The 20,680-nt window shown below is 48.5% G+C and overlaps 1 protein-coding gene across 4 annotated transcripts in view; it reads right to left on the bottom strand.

The window, feature by feature from the left end:
- Positions 1–879: 879 nt before the first annotated feature.
- The window catches only part of LARP1 (La ribonucleoprotein 1, translational regulator), a 58,231-nt gene continuing 38,430 nt past the window's right edge, over positions 880–20,680 (bottom strand). For 3 of the 4 annotated variants that reach the window (XM_032851632.1, XM_032851630.1, XM_032851631.1), the window contains exons 9-19: positions 18,164–18,338; positions 17,872–18,041; positions 15,465–15,857; positions 14,578–14,701; positions 14,235–14,440; positions 13,677–13,783; positions 12,671–12,822; positions 10,095–10,239; positions 6,653–6,762; positions 6,356–6,483; positions 880–4,584 (exon numbers count right to left, since the gene is read on the bottom strand). In XM_032851632.1, coding sequence (XP_032707523.1) covers positions 4,375–4,584; positions 6,356–6,483; positions 6,653–6,762; positions 10,095–10,239; positions 12,671–12,822; positions 13,677–13,783; positions 14,235–14,440; positions 14,578–14,701; positions 15,465–15,857; positions 17,872–18,041; positions 18,164–18,338 — 1,920 coding nt within the window. In that variant the 3' untranslated portion in view covers positions 880–4,374. Of the gene's footprint in view, positions 4,585–6,355; positions 6,484–6,652; positions 6,763–8,119; positions 8,250–10,094; positions 10,240–12,670; positions 12,823–13,676; positions 13,784–14,234; positions 14,441–14,577; positions 14,702–15,464; positions 15,858–17,871; positions 18,042–18,163; positions 18,339–20,680 lie in introns of those variants that run through there. The other variant, XM_032851633.1, reaches the window with a different exon arrangement.

The following is a 20,680-nucleotide window of genomic DNA, read 5'->3' as shown; positions in this document are numbered from 1 at the left end:
TGGAAGTAGGGTGTCTGCCTGTCCCCAGATCCACCTACAGAAGCCCCGGTTGCCACCTTCTTGACTCTTCTTCAGCCCATGGAGGCAAGCAGTGGTCCTAAAGCACCTGTCCACGGAAATAATGGTGGGATTCTTTGGAAAACCACTTCTACTGGGATCTCCAGTGCTAGGCACGAGAGAGTGGTCAGATTAATGAGTAGGGAAGGCCATGCCTCACTTCCAGTTTTGTAATTCTACATCTAGGCCAGACTGGCATTCCAAACGTTTGTTCTGCCAGTGCCCGGCCTCACAGGTCAGGGAAAAGCCACCGACAGCCCAGGAGCCGGTCATGGGTTGGGTGGGGTATAGTCGTCATTCCAGCTTCAACCCTCAGGGCTCACTGGCTGGCCTGGATTTCCCTAAGGCCAGAGCACTGACCCGTTAGTCCTCTACAACCTAGCAGGGGAAGTCTTCAGTGAGGGGTGGTGCTGGCTGTCCATGAGGCATCCCAGCAACCTTCCTGGCTGTCTCCTTACAAGATGCCAAGCCACAGTCAGAGGACAGAAATCCCGGGAGCCGTGCAAGGGGGCAGAACCCCAGAGCTGCTGCCCGGCAGCTCCCCATTCTGTGGCACCGACTACCGCTGCCACGTCTCACCTGAGACCCAAGGTGGCCGTGAACTCAAGGCTGGCAGGAGCCCTCAAAAACCACTGAGGACTCCTCCTGGAACCATTCAGCAGCAGCTCTGGGAGTCTGCTCCCTAGGCAGACTCCTCACAAGCACTACAGCAGAGCCCTGCAAAAGCTTTCATGCGCACATTGCACATTCCGACTGCAGGACTCCCTGGATCTGAGGCTCCATCCCTCAAGAGCTGTACCCCAGATGGGAGACCAGCCAGTGTTTTGCCTTTTCAAGTTTTTATTTTTATACATTTTTTTTGTATTAAAAAGAAAAGCATAATTACCACAAATTACAAAGGACTAAAGCAGGACTAGAATAATGAATGAATCACTTCAGCCTGGAAAGCAGATGCTCTCAATAATATTAATGTTATAATACAAGCTCATTCAAGTATTTTACATTTTTTTTTGTCCTTTTAAATGTGATATCCTAGCACATGGTAAAGATAATGTACTATGAGCGTAAGGTGGAACCTTCTCCGCAAAGCCAGATGACAAGTTTTCCTCGCCAGTGAGAAACGGGCTAGAAGTTCTGATCTTCTCTGCCTCTGCCATTGACATGGCTGAAGGAGAGGGCAGGGGCGGGGGCAAATCCAGGGGCCTTTCCAACAGGACATACTTTGGGTCCCACTCACAAGGGCACCAGATCATCCACACCGCTGTACTCAGGCTTTTTTGGCAAAAACAAAAACAAAACCCACGCCCACCCGCCCTTGCCCCTTGTCTAGTCGTCTTCCTTGCCCCTGCTCCCCACTTCCAGGGCCTGCTGAGCAGCTTACTTTCTTTTGTAAAATCAATCATCAGGAAAGGGGGAAAAATGAGCTACAATGGAACAAAACAAAAACGTAACAACTTTGACATGGGGGCTCAGCACCTAGGCCTGAGCCCCAGGGGTCCAGGCTGGGGCAGGGCCAGGCAGCCACTCTACTGGGAGTGAGTCTGCCGCCAGGTTCAGAAGAGGGCAAGAGAACCCTGCCCCTTAGCAGGGCTGAGGCACTCAGACCTTGTGATGTTTGATGCCCAGAGGTCATACTGGCGTGGACCACTCGTGGAGGGGTACAGGATGAGTGGAAGGGTTTGGGCAGGCTGCTTTGTCTCAGGTCTTGGGACCCCCACGGGAGGGTGGTGGGTGTGAAGCGGCAAGCCCCTGATGGCTCCGGCCACTCCTGGCATGCCTGTCACAGATACGTCGGTCCTAAATTCAAGTGTCTTCAGAAAGTGAAGATGTAAACTACTCTTTGCAACATTAACTCCTAACATGTTACAAAAAAAGAAAGAGAAAAAACCCCTCCCCCCATCCTCAGCCTGTGATGAGATGAAGTCCTCACCTCCCCACCCCAAAGGGGCTTCCTCTCTCTGGGGTGTCTGTGGGAGAATCAGGGAGGGGATGGCAGCCCCCTGGCCTGGGAGTAAACTCTAGGTTAAAGAAAAGCCTTTCCGCACACCCCCAAGGCTTCCTTGCGCCCCCAAACCCAGCAGAGGACAAACACTGAGGTTCTATGGTGCTGGATACAGTACAGGGCTGAGCGACCCAAAGGAAGGGGGTAAAAAGGGAAGAAGGGATGCAGGAGTCCAGCATCTGATACAACACAGGGCAGGCACCAAACAGCAGGGGAAGGCTTCAGATCCCACTTACAGAGCAAAGACCAGACACTCATCCTTGACTTTCGAGACAAACCAGGTCACAGGAACTGAGGTGGGCTTCCCACATACTAACCACTGGGAGCGCAGAGATGGGGAAGGGTACAGGCCAAAAGCGGTGAGGTGCCCGTAACAGAGGGCAAGCCCTTGCCAGTCTGGGATACTGTCTCCTGCTCCTAATCTTTGGGCCCAACAGAAGAAACAGTTAAAAAGAGGGCCAAGGAAGTGTCAGCAATGGAGCAACACTACCATCAACTTCTCTGTGCTGCTCGGTCCCCACTACGGGGGAACATGTCACGCCCGCACCTGACACACAGCTCAATCTGTGTGGGTTAGTCCTTCATCACCCTCCCTAGTTTTGGGTGCCAGCGGACTCCAACCATGCCATTGTCGCTCAGCCCGACCCCAGCAGTCAGTGGCTGGAGAAGAGAAGTCAGGTATACTCTATGTCCACATATACCTTCCTGCCGCGGGGCTTCTCCAACTGGCAGGATTCCCCCCAGCCCTCAAATCCTCCTCATCCCTCATTCCCAGGCAGGGTCAATTGGAGGGTGGGCAGAGATGGCTTGCAGAGGGGGGATGCAAGATGGGGAGACCCCTCCAGACCCAAGGGAGGAGAATGGCATCCTTCTCCGCCTGTTAGGAGACAAAGCCTCCTTGAGGTCTCAGAGCTTTCCGGGCAACATGTTCCCCAGCCTCGGCTGCCAGGTGTTCACCTTTCCCCTTGGAGGTGGGGGGGAGATGGTCAAGCTGAGGCCAAGTGTGTCCCAGATCCAGGCCAATGCTCTTCTTCAACAGTTTGAAGCCAACCTGGCCTTGGGGTTCCCAGGGTAGGATGAAGGGTGTCACGGCAGGACGGGGCCTGTCATGAAGCAACAGCAAGCAGAGCGAGGACACGACAGTGGCAGCAGTGTACAGACACAGGACGTCAGCTTCAAACGATGCAACAGCAGGGGTATTTCAGGGACGGCTCTACGTGAGCCGCCCCCAACTCTCTTGCCTACAGGCAGGAGGCACTGTACATGCAACTCAGTCCAGAGGAAGATTCTAGCCAATCCAGCCCAGGCACATCCAGAGAAGGTGTGAGCTCTTCGAGTTGACTCCACCGAGGAAAACAGGCATTTGGGTATTTGATTCCCGCTCCACAATAAGGCAACTTTTAAAAAAATATTATTTCCAAGAACAAAACAAAACAAAAAACAAAATCCAAGGGTAGGGGAAAGACATCACTTTCTGAGGATTAGGTGGGGGTTTTCTGATTTATTTTTTTGGTCTTTTGTGGTCGATTTTGTCTTTTTTTTTTTTTTTTTCCATTTTTCCAAGGATGGAAAGGTCAGAGAAAAATAAAATAAATCATCTTTCAATAGTCTTTTCTGGTATGAGCAGCGTCTCTCTGGGCTGGGGAGTAAGGGGTATGGGGAGAGGGGGATGGGGAGAGGATGAAACCTTCCCCTGCCCCCACTTCTAGATCCTTTGGTTTCCTTCTCCTAGAAGATGGCAGAAGGGCATGGTGGGGACAGCAGGGGGAGAACATGGTGATGACAAGCCCCAGATGATCAGGGGGCTGATGCTTGTGGGGCCCAGGGACGCTGCCAGAGCCTTCCATGGGACAGTGCTGGGCAATGGGGCCCACAGGGCCTTCTTGTGGGCTGCATAGTTGGCTTGAGGGGGAGCAGGAGGCTGTGGCTGGGAACCAGGGTGGCGGCCTACCAGCCGCGGGCAGGGCTACAGAGTGATTTTGGTAATCCAGACGAACTATCAATAATTTAAAACTTGATATATATATATATATATATATAAAAAAAATCTCCCCCCTTTCCCTCCCCCCCCTTAGAAGAAGCTAGGATGTGAAGAAGAGTCATGGAGAGAGGAGGGGGAAGAGGGTGTGTGGAGGCTCCTGCCCAGGGGTACCTCTGATAGCCCAAATGGTGTACACGTTGCTACTCAGCACAAAGGCCCATTCTAATGACTCGAGGCCTGTCCCTTCTCTGTCCCCTCTCCTGGGACTGGGCACCCCCATGGACTCTTGCCCACCCCGTCCCCACCCCCCCAAACCCCAGGGCTAATGGGCTTTTCACTTTCCCAAAGTCTGTGTGTCCGAGTGCTGGCTCGTCCATTTGGCATCTTCCCGGACGGGCTGGCCAGTGGGTGGTGTAGGGGGTTGGCTGATCATGGTGGCGGGCCTGCTGGAAGACTGGGAGGGGCATCGCTTCCTGCCCTCACCGCTGCCACCTCCTGCCGCCACTGGGTGTCGCTTGTGGTTGCCCTCCTCACCCATGGGGGGCTGTAACAGAGGAGGGGATCACGGTGATTAGCAGCCACGACCCAGACCCCCTTCCTTGCCAGGCCTCTCTAGAGACCTACCTTCTTACCTCCAAATGTAGATAACAGGTGTAACCTTAAAAACCAACTACCTGTTTTATGAAGCACATCTCTGTGCCAAGATGCCAAGCCCCATGCTGTTTTCTGCACATTCACTCATGGGGTCTACACTACCCTTTGATGGAGACATGATCATCCCCAAAGTAAAGCACAAAAAAAATAATTTGCCCAGGATCCCATAGCTTGTAACCAGTAAAGACAAAATGTGGACTAGACTCATCTACTTCTGAAGCCCAGGCCTTCACCTACACAAGTTTCTGCTCCCCTTCTGAGAAGGGACTGCTGCGCAGATGACAACGCGTGGAATGTGGCCTGCATACTCTGGGACGTCTCAGCTCAGAAGGCCCAGATACTCCTGGGGATTGCCTCATCTCCTACCAAGCTCTAAAGAGGACACTGACCTGGGGCGCCTGGATGGCTCAGTGGGTTAAAGCCTCTGCCTTCAGCTCGGGTCATGATCCCGGGGTCCTGGGATGGAGCCCCCCATCGGGCTCTCTGCTCAGCTTCCCCCCCACCCTCTGCCTGCCTCTCTGCCTACTTGTGATCTCTTGTCTGTCAAATAAATAAATAAAATCTTAAAAAAAAAAAAAAAAAAAAAAAAAGAGGACACGGACCTAAGAGTCAGACCATGATCCAGTCTGGACTCATGGCTACTAAAGGTGACCTCGACGACATGTCCATTTCCGGGTGTCAAAGCTCAGCCCTTCTTCTTGTCCCACCTCCACAGGTTTTCTTACTACAAGGCTTCTCTGCACATGTGCCTCCCTCTAGCCCCCAAACGAGGAGGTGCTCAAGGATGGAAGATAACAGATTCCTCTTATACTGGGAGGGCTGAGCAACACTGCCACCATCTCACTGGGTGGTCATGGGCTCCCATTTACCCACTGGTTCAGCAACAGTAACAGCAAACCCTGCCTCCTTCACCACATTATAAAGGTTAAAGGAGATCAATATAAAGTGCCCAGCACAGTGCCTGGCACATGGTAATCACTCAATCAAGGGCAATTTTTTTAATACATTTGAGGAGTACTATTGTTACTTATATTTATCTTTTTGCTAAAAGGCTCCAAAGGGAATAATATGATTAGCATACCTCTAATATATTACAAACTCTGTGAAAGAAAAAGTTTCATTTCTGGAGTCCCTGAAGCACATGTAACGCAGAGACATCCATCACTCTAGTGCTTCCCTGGATATGCCTAGCAGCAATAACTCTGAACCACCACTGGATGTCACCATTGAGTCACTGCTCTGAGAAGGCTGGAGCGTGGTTGTGGTGGTGGGGGGTATTAAACAGAATTTATAAACTTCTAGGGCTGGAACTGGCGTCTTCCAGAAAAAACGACATTTACTTGAGTACTCACCCCAATCAACTAGTTATGGCTGACTAGGGCTCACCAGTAAGGAGGGGTAGGAGATAAAAGGGAGAGGGCATTAGGATATTTAGCTACTAGAACATGGGAGGGAGGGAGGAGCAACCATAAAAACCCCTCCAATTAGGGGTCAGAGTCCACTTCTCACCCTCTATTTTATAAGTGAAGACATCAAGGACCCAATGGGGGTAAGAGTCCCTAAGCCAGTGGCATAGCTGGGACAAGAACCCAGGTATCCTAATCTCTGGTCCAGTTTTCTTTCCAGGACAGGGGTGAGAAAAAGGACAGACTTTCACTCACATCCACTCGGAAGTCTTCCAGACGTCGGAATTTGCCGAGGTATTCTTGAAGTTTGGGGTCAATGTCCAAATTTTTGGCTTTGGAATATTTCAAGAAGGCCCAGAACTTCTCCAGTCCATAGAGTTGGCCTACAGAAAAGAAGAGGCAGAGTCAGAGAGAAGCCAGGCTGGTGAGGAGTTAAGAATAAAGAGGCTCAGGAACCAGGAGGTGGGATGTGACCTGGGTTGACCCAGGGAGGGAGAAGGGAAAGAAGGCCTGAATGACCAGGCCTTGCAGAGCTCCAACTCCAGCTCTCACCAGCTTCATAGTCCTTCACCGTTTCCTCCTGAAAATCCTTGAAGATATCCAGCCGGAACTTCTTTTCCAGGCCATAACTGTAGTATCGAAAAAGGCACTCCAAACCGTATCTGTAGAACACAAGCCAGTAAAATTGGGAAACGGTTTCTGTATTTGTAAAACAGGGAAATGTACCTGCATCACAAATGAAGTAGGAAACCATTTAAGCATACGGATTTTCAAGAAAATGCTAACTAATCTTCAAGAAGACTAATATTTAATGCTAGTCTAAGTGGGGTCTAGCAGTTTATGGTTTGCCAGGGGTCAGCAAACTCCAGACAAATGAACAATGGCCCCCTGCCCACACTCATTTGTTCATGAAATGTCACTGGCTTCTTTGTGCCAGAGGAGCAGAGCCGAGTACTTGTGACAGACAGCTCCCCCTCCAATGTCTGGCAAAGCCTGAAATATTTCTCATTTGTCCCTTTACAGAAAAAGTCTGTCAGCCCTTGGGATGAGCTCTCCAAAGTCATGTGGTCATGTTAGTTAGTAGGTTTGCTTATCTGACTTCAGAAACTTTACTTCTGGGGCACCTGGGTGGCTCAGTTGGTTAAGCGTCTGCCTTTGGCTCAGGCTGTGATCTCGGGGTCCTGGAATTGAGTCCCGTGTCGAGCTCCCCGCTCAGTGGGAAGCCTGCTTCTCCCTCTCTGCACACTCCCGCCCTTGTGCTTGCTCTCTCTCACGCAAATAAATAAAATCTTTTAAAAAAATAAAAATTTTACTTCTACGAACAATATGCCAGGGAAATGACCAAAAATACATTTTTATATTTTACAGATATATAAAACTATTCGTATCATTATTAAAATTTAAATGTCTTAGAAAAGCAGTTAAGAAAAATCATGGTAAATCTGTACAACAGAATATAAATTGTTAGGAATTATAACCTGGGGTACCCACATGGTGCAGTCAATTGAACGTCCGACTTTTGATTTCAGCTCAGATAGTGATCTTAGGGTTGTGAGATTGAGCCCCGTGTTGGGTTCCATGCTTAGCACAGAGTCTGATTGGGAGTCTCTCTCTCTCCCTCTGCCCCTCACCACCATGTGTGCTTACATTCAGTGCTAACTCGCTCACTCTCACTCAAATAAATAAATCTTTCAAAAAAATTATAACAAATCTATACCAAGGGATACTGAGATGCTTATGATAGATTATCAAGTGGAAAAAACGTGTTTCAAAATGTTACGTGATAATTACAAATATGTAATTTTCACATCTACATAGGTATGCAAAATCTGGAAGGGCACATACTTTTTTTTTTTTTTTTTTTAAGATTTTATTTATTTGACAGATCACAAGTAAGGAGAGAGGCAGGCAGATACAGAGAGGGAAGCAGGCTCCCTGCAGTGCAGAGAGCCCAATGCGGGGCTTGATCCCAGGACCCTGAGATCATGACCTGAGCCAAAGGCAGAGGCTTAATCCACTGAGCTATTCAGGCACCCCCTGGAAGGGCACATACTTAAATATATTAACACTGGTTATCTCTGGGAGTTGGGATTTTCAAATTATCTTATCTGTATTTTCTAAACTTTCAACAAAAAGCATGTAAGAATTTCTGTAAGAAGACAAGAAAGTTCAATATTTTAACAACGTGGAAAAACGCAATGCTTATAAATGATAAGACACAAACAGGAGGGGGGCCTGGGTGGCTCAGCTGTTAAGTGTCTGCCTTCAGCTTGGGTCCTGATGCCAGGGTACTGGGATAGAGCCCTGCACCGGGCTCTCTGCTCAGCAGGGAACCTGCTTCTCCCTCTCCCTCTGCTGCTCCCCCTGCTTGTGCTCCCTCTCTCACTGTCTCTCTCTGTCAGATAAGTTAAAATCTTTAAAAAAAAAAAAAAAAAGATACCAACAGGGGCGCCTGGGTGGCTCATGGGTTAAAGCCTCTGCCTTTGGCTCAGGTCATGATCTCAGGGTCCTGGGATCGTGCCCTGCATCGGGCTCTCTGCTCATCAGAGAGCCTGCTTCCTCCTCTCTGCCTGCCTCTCTGTCTACTTATGATCTGTCAAATAAATAAATAAAATCTTAAAAAAAAAAAAAAAAAGATACCAACAGGCATTCATGTGATGATCTAAATGCATTAAATATGGCAGGACATTAACACTGGTAATCTCTGGATTAAAGGGTTTCTCTCCCCACAGCTTCTTAAACATTTCTGAGGGGCGCCTGGGTGGCTCAGTCATTAAGTGTCAGCCTTTGGCTCAGGTCATGATCCCAGAGTCCTGGGATCCAGCCCCGCATCGGGCTCCCTGCTCAGCCAGAAGCCTGCTTCTCCCTCTCCTACTCTCCCTGCTTGTGTTCCCTCTCTCGCTGTGTCTCTGTCAAATAATAAATAAAATCTTAAAAAAAAAAAATTCTGTACTTCTCAAATTGCTTACAGAGAGATCTTTTATTTGGGGGGAAGAAAAGTATCTTTAAAAGGTATTTGGTTTTGTTTTTAAGATTTTATCTTCTTGACAGAGAGAGCGAGCACGGAAGCAGGGGGAGCGACGGGCAGAGGGAGAGGGAGAAGCAGGCTCTCCACGGAGCAGGAAGCCGGACCTGGGGATAGATCCCAGGACCTTGCGATCACAACCCGAGACGAAGGCAGACGCCTGACTGAGCCACACAGGTACTCTAGGTATTTGTTTCTTAATACCAAAATACTGAAAACAACCGAAGTATCTATTAACAGGAGACTGGTTAAATAAGCTGGGATACATCCATACAGCATAATAAGCCTATACTGGCTATAAAAAGGAACAAGAAAGTTATTTATATATGGACATGGAATGATCTCTAAAATATAGTATTAGGAATGCCTGAGTGGCTCATTTGGTTAAGTGCCTGCCTTTGGCTCAGGTAACGATCTCAGGGTCCTGGGATCAAGTCCTGCATTAGACTCCCTGTTCAGTGGGGGGCCTACTTCTCCCTCTGCCAAACACTCATGCTGCTTGTGCTATCTCTGACAAATAAATAAATAAACAAATAAAATCTTTAAAAAAAAATTATTAAAAAAAGTGCGAAAAAAAAACAACCCTGCAAAATAGTATCTAATAGAGACTAATCTCTGGGTAAACAACAGGGACCTGGCGGGAGACTACGGGGATATCCTTGCTTACTCAAGCAAAGTATTTTTAGGAAAGCCCACAGGCTTCTGACCATGCTCACTGTCTGTGGGGAAAGGAACTGGAGGCAGGGTGTGGTTGAGGAGACCGCTCATGATATAATCTTTGACCTCTCTGCATCTGAACCATGTCAACATTATTACTCATTCAAAAATTATCATCTTTTTATAAAGTATCTTTGGGATACACACCAGAGATTTTTGGTTACAGTTCTGGAAGCAGACCCACCAGGGATCCCTCACCACCCCCCAATAAGCACCAGCCAGCCCCCACCCCGCACCCCACATGCCACTCACCTGTAGCCTTCTTTGGCATCCTCCAGAGCCAGCTGCTTGAACTCCTCATACATCTTCTTGTTGAAGTGATCTCGGAGGAAGAAGGACCAGAAGCGGAAGAGAGTGTTCATCTCCTGAGACTGGCCAATGCCCAAGCGTTTCCGCTCTGATGGGGGAGGAAAGAGGAAAGACGTGTCAGGGCCACATTGCCTGTGATTCAGGGGACAAACGTTCTTGGGCTCAAGGACTTGGTCCTTTCTCCTATACCCCCTCCCCCACCAATTCCCTGGCTCATCCCTGTCCTTCTGGTGAAGAGAGTTACTGAACATGATCCTGCGTCAGGCCCTGCTGCTGGGCACGTAGAAGCAGGTGGCATTGGTTTCTAAACCAAGTCACTGCAGTCTAGCTTTTCACCTCAAATACGACTGCTCTCAAGCATAGTTGAACAAGGAAAAGCATCAAGAAATAATTTGGTAATCTAACATATTAATTATTCATTACCAATTATTATTTCAGGAATCCTAGATATTAACAATTACAAAAGAGTAACATTAAAAACACACACCATAGAACAAACAACAAAAGAGAACATAAATTTAGTATCATTAAAAAAAACCACAGGCGCCTGAGTGGCTCAATCAAGAATCTGCCTTCAGCTCAGGTCTTCGTCCCAGGGTTGTCGGATCGAGTCCCGCATCGGGTTCCCTGAGCCTGCTTCTCCCTCTGCCTGCCACTCCCTTCCCTGCTTGTGCTCACGCTCTCTTGTTCTGACAAATAAATAAAATCTTAAAAAAAACTACTAAAAACAAATAAAAGAGATTTCCTTAAAATAAAAATAAAATAAAATAAAATAAAAACCTGTGCTTCAAAGGACACCATCAACAAAGTGAAAAAACAGCCACAAAGTGGAAAACAGTATTTGCAAATCATGACTCTGATAAGGGACTTGTACCTACAATATATAAAGAACTCTTATAATTTAATAATAAAGACAAATAATCTAGTTAAAAAGTAGGCAAAGGATCTGAATGGACATTTCTCCAAAGACATACAAATGGCCAATAAGCCCATGAAAAAAATGTTCAGCACGAACAGCTATTGGGGGGGGGGCGCGTAAATATAAACCCCCAGGAGGTATTACTTATCACCTCATACCTACTAGGATGGCCATTACCAGAAAGACAGACAACAAGTGCTGGGAGGACTCAAAGCCATCAGAAGCCTCATGCTTTCTATCAGGAACAACAAAGGGCGGCCCCTCTTTGGGAAACAGTCTCACAACTCCTCCGAAAGTTAAACAACAGAGTTATCACATGACTCTGCACATGAAAACCTACGCCCACAGAAATATGGACATGTTCATGGCGGCATTATTCAGCACAGACATAAAGTGGAAATCCAAAGGCCCATCGGTGACGGAGAGACAGATGTGACATTACATGTCCCTCTACTGAAGTGCTAGCCGGCCTCGGACAGGAGTGCAGTACTGGTACCGTGCTACCACAGAGATCGAGTGTGAGAACAGCACGCTCGGGCAAGAGGCCAGCCACAAAGGACCGCTGATGAGATGATTCTATTTACAGGAAAAGTCTAGAACAGGCAAATCCTTAAGACTGCGGGTTGTGCAGGCCTGGGAGGAGCTGCAGGGGTGGAGGTGGGAAGTGACTGGCAAGGTGCACAGGGTCTCTTCCGCGGTGCTAATGAAAAATGTTCCAACATCGATGCCGGGGACAGACACACAATGCTGGAATATACTAAAAGCCACTGGATGACACCGCGCACTTTAAATGGGTCGACTGTGGAGTATGTGAATTCTATCCCAAAAAAGCAGTCACCACACCCAAATACACAGGGGAGTAAGGCAGAGGAGCGAAGCACTCAGCAGCCATGTGCTGCTAACTGAGAAGGGGCGTGAGGGGGAATTAAAGTAACGACTCCGCGGGAGCGCTGAGACTGCTTCTGAGCATCTTCACAGCCAAACCGACAATCTACAGTTAAAAGACGTCTCACTGTGTGATAAAAGGAAACACATGGGAATATCTAGACAGTCTCTCCTTATACCATCTTCTAAAAGCAGGGGTCAGCAAACTTTTTTCTATAAAAGACCAGAGTAAATATTTTAAGCTTTATAGGCTTCATGTGGTCTCAGTCGTAGGTTCCTCTTTTTTCCTTCATAACCCCTTAAAAATGTAAAAACTTTTCTAAGCTCAAGGGCCATACAAAAATAGGCAGCTAGCTGGATTCGGTCTACAGGCCACGGCTAAGCCGCCCCTGTTCTAGGAATCTATGCCGCCCCATGCACACCCTTTTATGATCAACAGTGGGCCACGGTGGACAACAGCTGACTTAACAGCCATGCCAGAAATAGGTAAACTTTTGATACCTTTTTATTATCAATAGAGGAAGATCAAGGAACAGAAATGTTCTGAGTATCAGATTCTTTTAGCTTCCTGTATTCCAAAACTACGTGGCCTGAGTCTAACTCTAATCCTTCTTGCTCTAAGGTCAGAAGAAAGCAGAATCACCTGCTCCACCAGCCCTTACACTCTGGCCCCCGAGGCTAGGAGGCTAGGCCCCTCTGCCCCTGTGCTTCTTACCATTAAGGCAGCGCCTACGATACTTGTGGTAGACGTGTTGTGTGAAGCCATTTTCCTTGAGCAGCTCATGGGAAGGGTGCTGGAACTTGGGCAGAGACTGTGGGGTACAGCCGTAGCTGCCAACTGCAGGTGTCCCTTCTGAGGGGCTGGAGCTAGAGGCCAGGAGAGAGACAGTGTCACCAGGTTCCCTGGAGCAGCTGGCCATCAGGTAAGGAGGGGCTCCTCTGGTCCATCAGCCAAGATCTAGCCTCTCAAAGGGCAACAAAGAGACCTAAGTACTATGGTAGGCCAACCAACATCCTTCGGCCCGATCACTCTTCGAGTAGACCTTTGATGGGTTTTACAAAGTAGCCACTGAGGCTCACAGAAACTGGTAGACTTGTCTTGGGGTCATGGACTGTTTTACATCCCAGATCGGCACAATGCCCAAACCTGAGCTTATAAGCATTTATTTACCCCAAGTTCACATTTAAGTTTGTTTGATGAACTATTATGGGGTGATCCATCTGTATTTTTCTTTAAAACCACACCTATTCCCAGTCTGTGCCATCTGTTCAGGGAGTAGAGTGCACAGGTCAGTGGCTCCCAAATGTTGCTCTTGAACAGGGAAATCTGGGGCAATTTTCCTGGGGGTGGGGTGGGGGGGACCTGAACCCTATCCCCAAGAAGCTGAGTCAGTAGGTCTAGAGTGGGGCCCAGGAATCTGTATTTTTCTTTAATGACCTGGCTATCCTGAGGCAGGCAGCAGGTATCTACCTCCAAAAATCAATTCACAGATACTCTCTAAGAGCCTCTGGTCTGAGGGGCTGCGACACCACTTCTTTGGGAAAATCTTCCCAGGCCCTAGATTTACTTCTCTAGACTTCTTCAGATTTTTGGATTTAGGTAAGGGCCCCTTCTTTAATTTACAGACCAAAGAGGGTCCTTCTTCTTGGTCCCATCTACTGCCTGGCTTTCCCGCCCACCCTGTTGTCAGCCTCATCTCTCCTCTCCACTGCGCCAGCACCTGATGGATGCCGTCCGGGGCCTGTGCTCTCGGGAATCCATCACCCAGCCCACGTGACTCTCCAGGGGTGGGTTTGAGCTGTGTCTTGTCTTCCTTTTTCGAGGCATCTGCAAAGGTCAGTCCAGAATATGTTATTAACTCACAGAACTCTGAGAAACACCAAGCATTTGTAGGACTAAGATTCCTTCATGTGTGTGAGTTCTTCACAATTTACAAAGAATTTTTGTTATCTAGTCTCTCACACATGAGGTCCACAGCTCTGAGCCAGAGACTGGTCATGTCTATCCCACAGGTGAGGAAACTGAGGTTTGGGAGCCCAAGGAGCCACAGCTGGTCAATCCTCCTTAGGCCTTATCATGGCAACACGGGGCCACCACTCTCACACCCAGTGCCTTCCTCAGATGTGGCCACTCGATCCCGAGGCGGCCCACCATCCTAAAAACACAGAACAGGTCTGGGATTTGGCAGTCTCTTGGCTCAGGCAAGGGAACGCAGCAAAGCACTGGAATGTGGTAAAGTGAGCCCAAGACTCTTAGCCACGCAGCAGGAGCCCCTCACCTTGGCATCTAGCGTCCGTCCTTCTTTCACTACTGGGTAAAACCGTGATGTCTGACTTGAGTCTTTGAGCTGTGGTGTCCGGGGAGTGCGGGGGGTCCTGGCATTGCGGTAGTTTGGTGACTCTGGGACAGTGGTTGGTAGAGAACGGGCGATGGTGGAGGGCTCAGGAGCACCAAACAGTTTGTTGGCCAGGGCGTCGGTGGGGACTGCAGAGAGAGAGAGAGAGAGAGAGAGAGAGAGCGAGCCAGTGAGCAGGGGCGGGCCTGTGACTGACTGCATCTGGGAAGCCCCCCGTCAGAGGGCTGTACTCTCCCACCTAGGCCAGGTGGTACCCCTCTCTCACCTTGTTGGAAGCGGGGTGGCCCAGGAGGGACCTCCTGGTTGGGATCCACGGGGGGCTCTGGGGTTAGTGTATCAAACTGCTCCCGGCTGATCATATTGACTTTCTTGAAGTTCTCGACTTCTTGCTGTGGAGGATACAAAATGGGTGGGGTGTTGGTGTTAGTAAGAAGACTGCCCCAGCCTGTTTAGGAATCAAGACGTGCAGGAAGTTGCAGGGGGCAGCTCCCACATCCACATACCTGGAATTCTGGTCCCCAGGCTCTCAGCTGCCCCACACCATTCCCTATCCCCAGTTACCTGGACACCAGCGTGCTGACCCAGAAGGACTGAGTGCTGGCCCAGCCCTCTTTGCAGCAAGGCTAGATGAGGAGCTCCCCACAGGCCGCTGACTCTCCTCTTGCCACTGTCTCCTCACCGCCACCAAACTCCCTGCTGCTTACTATTGCACAGGCTCACCTCACAGCTACTCTGGACAAACCTGCAAGTTTTGACTGTTTCCAGTCAGCAGTGATTTTTTTTAAAAAACCTGTCTTTTCTCTAATTTCCATACTCAAAACAGGCTCCTGAAAACTTTTATATAGGCCTAAATTTTTAAGAAGAGAAGTAACAATCCAGTTTGTTCTTCTCTTCCCCACACGTGTGGCTGTCAGGACATTAAACATGGATTCTGAGGCAGCACAGTGATTGCCTCTCACAGTGACACAGCTTACAAAGTGTCTCTCCATCTCTCCTCACTCCATGCCCCAGCAAAGTGTCAATTACCACCCTCTCTTCATACACAAGGATACTGAGACTCTTGCCCAAGGGCACACAGTGAATCAGCCTGCCTCTCTCCCGCAGATTACAGACACCCCAGGCTCCACCCCCACTGCTGTGTCCAAGCCTCACCTTGATCTGGGAATACTCAGGCTCAAACTTCTCGGTCCACAGGTCCTGCTCGTAGTAGAAGAGCCCATCGTTAATGACCTTGGCCAGCTCCGCGCTCATCTTGGCACGCGAGGTATGGTTGCCTGTGCGGTCCCCCCCAGGGTGCCGACGCATATAAGGCGGCGTCTGGGTGACAATGAGGATCTTGTTCACATCCCGGTCATCAATCTCATAGTCAGAATCCTCATCAGACCAGGCGGTGAAGGTGTTCTTCCGCCCATCCATTTGCTCCATCTCCTCGTCAAACAGGAAATCGAGCTCCTCTTGCTCCTCCTGCTCCTTGGACATAAGCTGCTGAGAGGGCAGCTGCTGAGGCAGAGAGGTTGGGTGGAGGAACCTGGGCTCCTCGGACTTCTAAAATGGGAAAGATGAAGAGTGAGGGGTGAGATTACCAGTGGGTCTTGGACTAGCCTCTGTAGCTGTCGCCTAGAGAGAGGCCCTGGCAACGCCAGCAAGCCACAGCTGCCGGCCTTGCAGCCTGTCCCCTACGACTCCAGGCTTCCTCTCTCCCAGCTGACATCACAGTCATTCTCAAACGGTGAGGGGACAAGGCCCTGTAGCCACCTGTGCTCTCATTTACCTAGCCTGGGAGTGGGCACACGATTCTACAGGTTGATCCATCCATTCCATCTATCCAAAATCTCTCCAAGAAAAGGAGAGCTTCATCAGACAGGGACCACGGCTGCCTTGCTTTCCATCATATCCTTAGTACCTAGACAAGGACTTAGCAAGAGCAGATGCTCAACTCTTTTTTTTTTTTTTTCTTTCCATTTGACACAGAATGAGAGAGAGACAGGGAGAGAGGGAACACAAGCAGGGGGAGTGGGAGAGGGAGAAGCAGGCTCCCCACTGAGCAAAGGGCCCGATGAAGGGCTCAATCCCAGGACCCTAGGATCATGATGAGCTGAAGGCAGACGCTTAACTACCCCAGATGCTCAACTCTTTGATGAGTTAACAAGAACCCACTGATACCAGGCCCTATAGAAGACACAATCCTTGAACTTAAGGCAGCTCACAGTTTGGCGGGAGAAAAGTCAAACCACCGGCCAGCCAAATGCAGTGTGGTATTGGTCAAGAGTAAAAACAGAATTTGTGAACTACACAGGGATTGGCACTTAACCAGCTAGAGGTGGGAGTGAGGACAGTCAGAGAAGGCTTCCTGGGAGATGTAATGACAGAAGAAGGAGGAACATAAGTAAGCCAGATGAAGGCAGGAACAAAGAGTGTACAGAAAGGACAGCATGTTCTAGAGGCAAGAGAAAATAGGCTGCTTCTGGCAAAAAGAAAATATTTCAGAGTGTTGCTAGGATGAATTTATCTGAGACCTCAGGGCAGAAGCATTTGTCTACCTCACAATTTCTATCCAAAAGGTCAATTCCCTCCTATGCAAAAAACTTCCCATATAAACTCCAAACCTACTCTCTCTTAAGCTTTAGGATAGGCCCGGTGGGAACAATAGGGCTCTAATTGTGGAATGGGGGCTAAGCCTGCCTGCCTTTCCAAACCTTAACAGCCTATAGGGCTGGAACTCCTAAGGTCCCTCTCCAATGTTCTCCTCGTGACTCTGGCCTGATCCCTGACACTGTGTGAAGGATCACAGGCAGAACAGAGAGGGAAGTCGGGGTATGAACAAGAGGGAGGCAGTCTCAGTGGCACAATGGAAAGGGCACACAGCATTTCAGAGACCCAAAGTCCAAGGTCATCTGTGAGGCCTCCTCACAAGCCCTAAACCAAAGAGATCTCCCAAGAGAAGGTGGGGAGTGGGAAAGATGGAGCACACATTTGCTCCTGGAAAGGGGGCACTAGTTTTAGTTTGAAATGGAAACACGTCTCAGAGTGGACTCAATGTGTACTACTGGCATATTGCTTTACAATTTCTAGAGCAGTCTAAGCCCTTCTTTCTTTCCTCTGAAGATGGGAACACTGAAGACTTGAGATACTAAACAACAAGCTTCCCAAGGTCAACAGCCATCAGTGATAGGAAACCTGTGTTCATGTCTAGACTAACTCTACATCCAGGCTGTGTGTCTGCTCTTTCCCTTCGCTCTTCAGAGCCTGAGTGGCTTATACAGGGGACAGTGAGGACACGCTCGGGCACTACGGCAGCCCCAGTGATTTCAATGGGACAAAACAAAGAGCCAAACACCAAGAAACCAGGGACACTGCTGCCAGGGGCCGTATGAGTTACTCCTGTGAAGAATGGCACTCAGGAACTCACACAGCGGGGGCTGTCCTGAGAGGTGATCCTCATTGGAAGGGGACACGAGCCCAGCGGCTTACCCACAGTCACTGCTGACCTCGGCTCGCGTCACAGCCAAGAGCCAGCCAGCCTGTGGGCTTAGCCCCTCTGAGGCCCAGCCCCACCCACCTTGGGCCGTGCTGGGGACGGCCGCGGCCTCTTCTTTACTTCAATCCAGTTCTCAGAATCCAGGTCAGGCAGGCTGGCAGACAGGCCCTTGGGCAGCGTCTTTAGGTTGCTGACCTCCTCTGTTTTGGTTGGCACTGGGGTGACGGCCCGGGGAGAACCAGGCGCTGACTCTGAATGGTGGAAAGGTGAGGTCCTCAACCTTCCAGTCCTCCTCCTGACACCAGCTCTGAGGAGGAGTGCTGGCTGAAGGATAAGGACAACAGGAAGGCGCCCACAGGCCAGCAGTACCTACCTGTCTCCTTCTGGTAATGCTGACGGGGCACAAACTCGGGGCAGTTGAGAAGCTGGGAGAAATCAGTCTGGGAATAATCCACTATTGGGGGACCAGGAAGAGGCCATTTCTCTGGCTCCTCCCTCCTGCGGACTTTCTCATCAACGATCTCCACCACCTTGCTGTCCTTTAGGGCCTGTGGGGGAGAAGGAAGGAGATGATATAGAGGAATGACTCAGACAGAATGAGGTCTGGGCAGCTGGCAGATGGATGACTGGGCCCCACGAGCTCAGTTAAGAGTTTGGTGCTGAGGCGGGTATAAGAAAACTGGCACCATCTTCCACAACTGGCATCGGATTACGAGATGTTCAAACTTATAAGAAGGGACCAACATGAAAAACACACCTGCCCCATGACCTTGCCATTCGATATCTAGCAATCTACCCCCAGAGAAATAGGGCCATAGACAGATTACATTATGTGTAAAGATACAGATAAAAAGCCATTCACAACATCATCTGTAATATGGAAAACACTAGAAACTACCCAACTTGCCACACACCAACAACTTAAAATAAACGATGACATACCCATTCAGTGCTATACGACTCAAGACACTAAAAGACTCAAGACACTAAAAAATAGCTTCGCATGTGCTGAGGGGGAAAGAGCCATAAAAAAGCAGGCCTAGGTCAATGTGTCTAAGATGCCACTGGTGTTCCAATTTTTAAATAAATACAAACAAACTACATACACATTCTTTTAGGATTCACAGGTAAACGCCTATGGGTGTTCATCTCTAGGAAAAAGGGTGAGAGTGGAGAAGGGAGGAGAGCTGTCTTTAAGAATCTTTGCAGTGGAAGGCAGACATTTCCACAGTGTGACACAGGACAACACGCTCTGTCGGTGAGGCCACAGCTAGAGGCGCTCTGCTATACTGCTGGCCCGAGTCCCTGAGGAAAAGGAACCCAGCAATTTGCCCCACAGTGCAGCCTTCTCACTTCTAGAAATCTACATCAAAGATACACTGGCAAAAATACGGCAAGATATATATGCAGCTCTAAGCAGGAACGACAAACATCCTTCTCTTATGTACTACCATGCAGTCAGCTCCCAAATGTATTAAGTGAAAGCAAAAGAACAGGTGAAGAAACACATGCATTACATGGTGCCATCCAACTAACACAGGGGAAGGATACAAATACACAGAGTGGCATTTGCTAATTTTTTTTTAATGGAAGGATTCAAAACAAGTTGCCTATGGGGAATAAAAGGAAGGCAGAAGTGAGAGAATTTTAAATCGGACTTCTAGGAGGATACCATGTTGACTTTAGAACCATGTAAATGTTTTACCTAAATGCAAAACAAATTAGAAATTAGAGGGGAAAAAGCAATCCCTAAAACTTGAGAGCAAGATGAAACTAACAAAACACATGTATGTCAAACTAGAGACAAAACCACACAAAGATTATTCCAAGTATTTGAGAATACAGTCATTTGAGGTATAAAGTAGCAAACCCCCCCACACACATTTTTAGTAGTAGTAGAGGTATTATTACGAGAATAAGGTATATAAACTATCGAATAAAACAAATGAGTAATTACGTTGAGGTCAACAGCAATGAGGACTTGGGGTCTAGGAGAAAGGAGTATTAGACATAAAAGATCATTGGTATTGGGCGCCAGGGTGGCTCAGTCGGTTAAGCGACTGCCTTCAGCTCAGGTCATGATCCCAGAATCCCAGGATCAAGTACCGCATTGGGCTCCAGGTCCATGGGGAGTCTGCTTCTCCCTCTTGCCTTCTCCTCACTCATGCTCTCTCTGTCTCTCTCTCAAATAAATAAATAAAATCTTAAAAAAAAAAAAAGACCATTGGTATTAAGTAAAGACTGTGTAATCCTGAACTTTAATAGAAAATATCAGTATAATTTCCTGATGTATTAAAAAAAAAAAAAAAAAGCTCTAGAAACAATGACCAATCAAAGCAGCAACAAACATCCCTATAACTCAGACTGTGTGGTACATAAACACCATTTCCCCAAGAGAGGACTTAGAGCTCCTTGAAAAAATGGCCTATTCCAGATCTGAGGCAGGAAGTGTACGAGATCAAGCAGGGCTCTGCTAGCCGCAGAGGGAAACTGGGTTCAGCACAGGAACTGCAACAGGCTGAGACTGCAGTAAGGCTGAACCCACAGGTCTGGGATGCTACTAAAAGACATGAAAGCAAAACAAAAACCAACCAAACCAACCCAAGCCCTTGAAAGTTATTAGGGATCAACTCATAATTCTGACAACTGGTTAACAAAGGGAAAGATCAAGCTTTTATCCGCCCTTTCTGTACAAACCATACCTCTTGGTAACTGAATAGCCGATGAGGCAAAGTCCCTCCTTAAAAAGGTATTCCGGCTAACAAATGAAGACAGAGCGATAGAATTAGAATTTCACCACTCCACAGTCCCTACTGAAGTAGCAGGCAGTGATGGACAGCAGCTTGCCTCACAAGGGAACAAATGAAATGCTCTGTGCCACCGAGAGAAC

This window comes from Lontra canadensis, unplaced genomic scaffold (assembly GCF_010015895.1).
Source record: "Lontra canadensis isolate GAN:19392208 unplaced genomic scaffold, GSC_riverotter_1.0 scaffold5, whole genome shotgun sequence".
Taxonomy (NCBI): Eukaryota; Metazoa; Chordata; class Mammalia; order Carnivora; family Mustelidae; genus Lontra; species Lontra canadensis.
The sequence above is the reverse complement of the archived record's forward strand: the minus strand, read 5'-3'. Positions and strand labels throughout refer to the sequence as shown.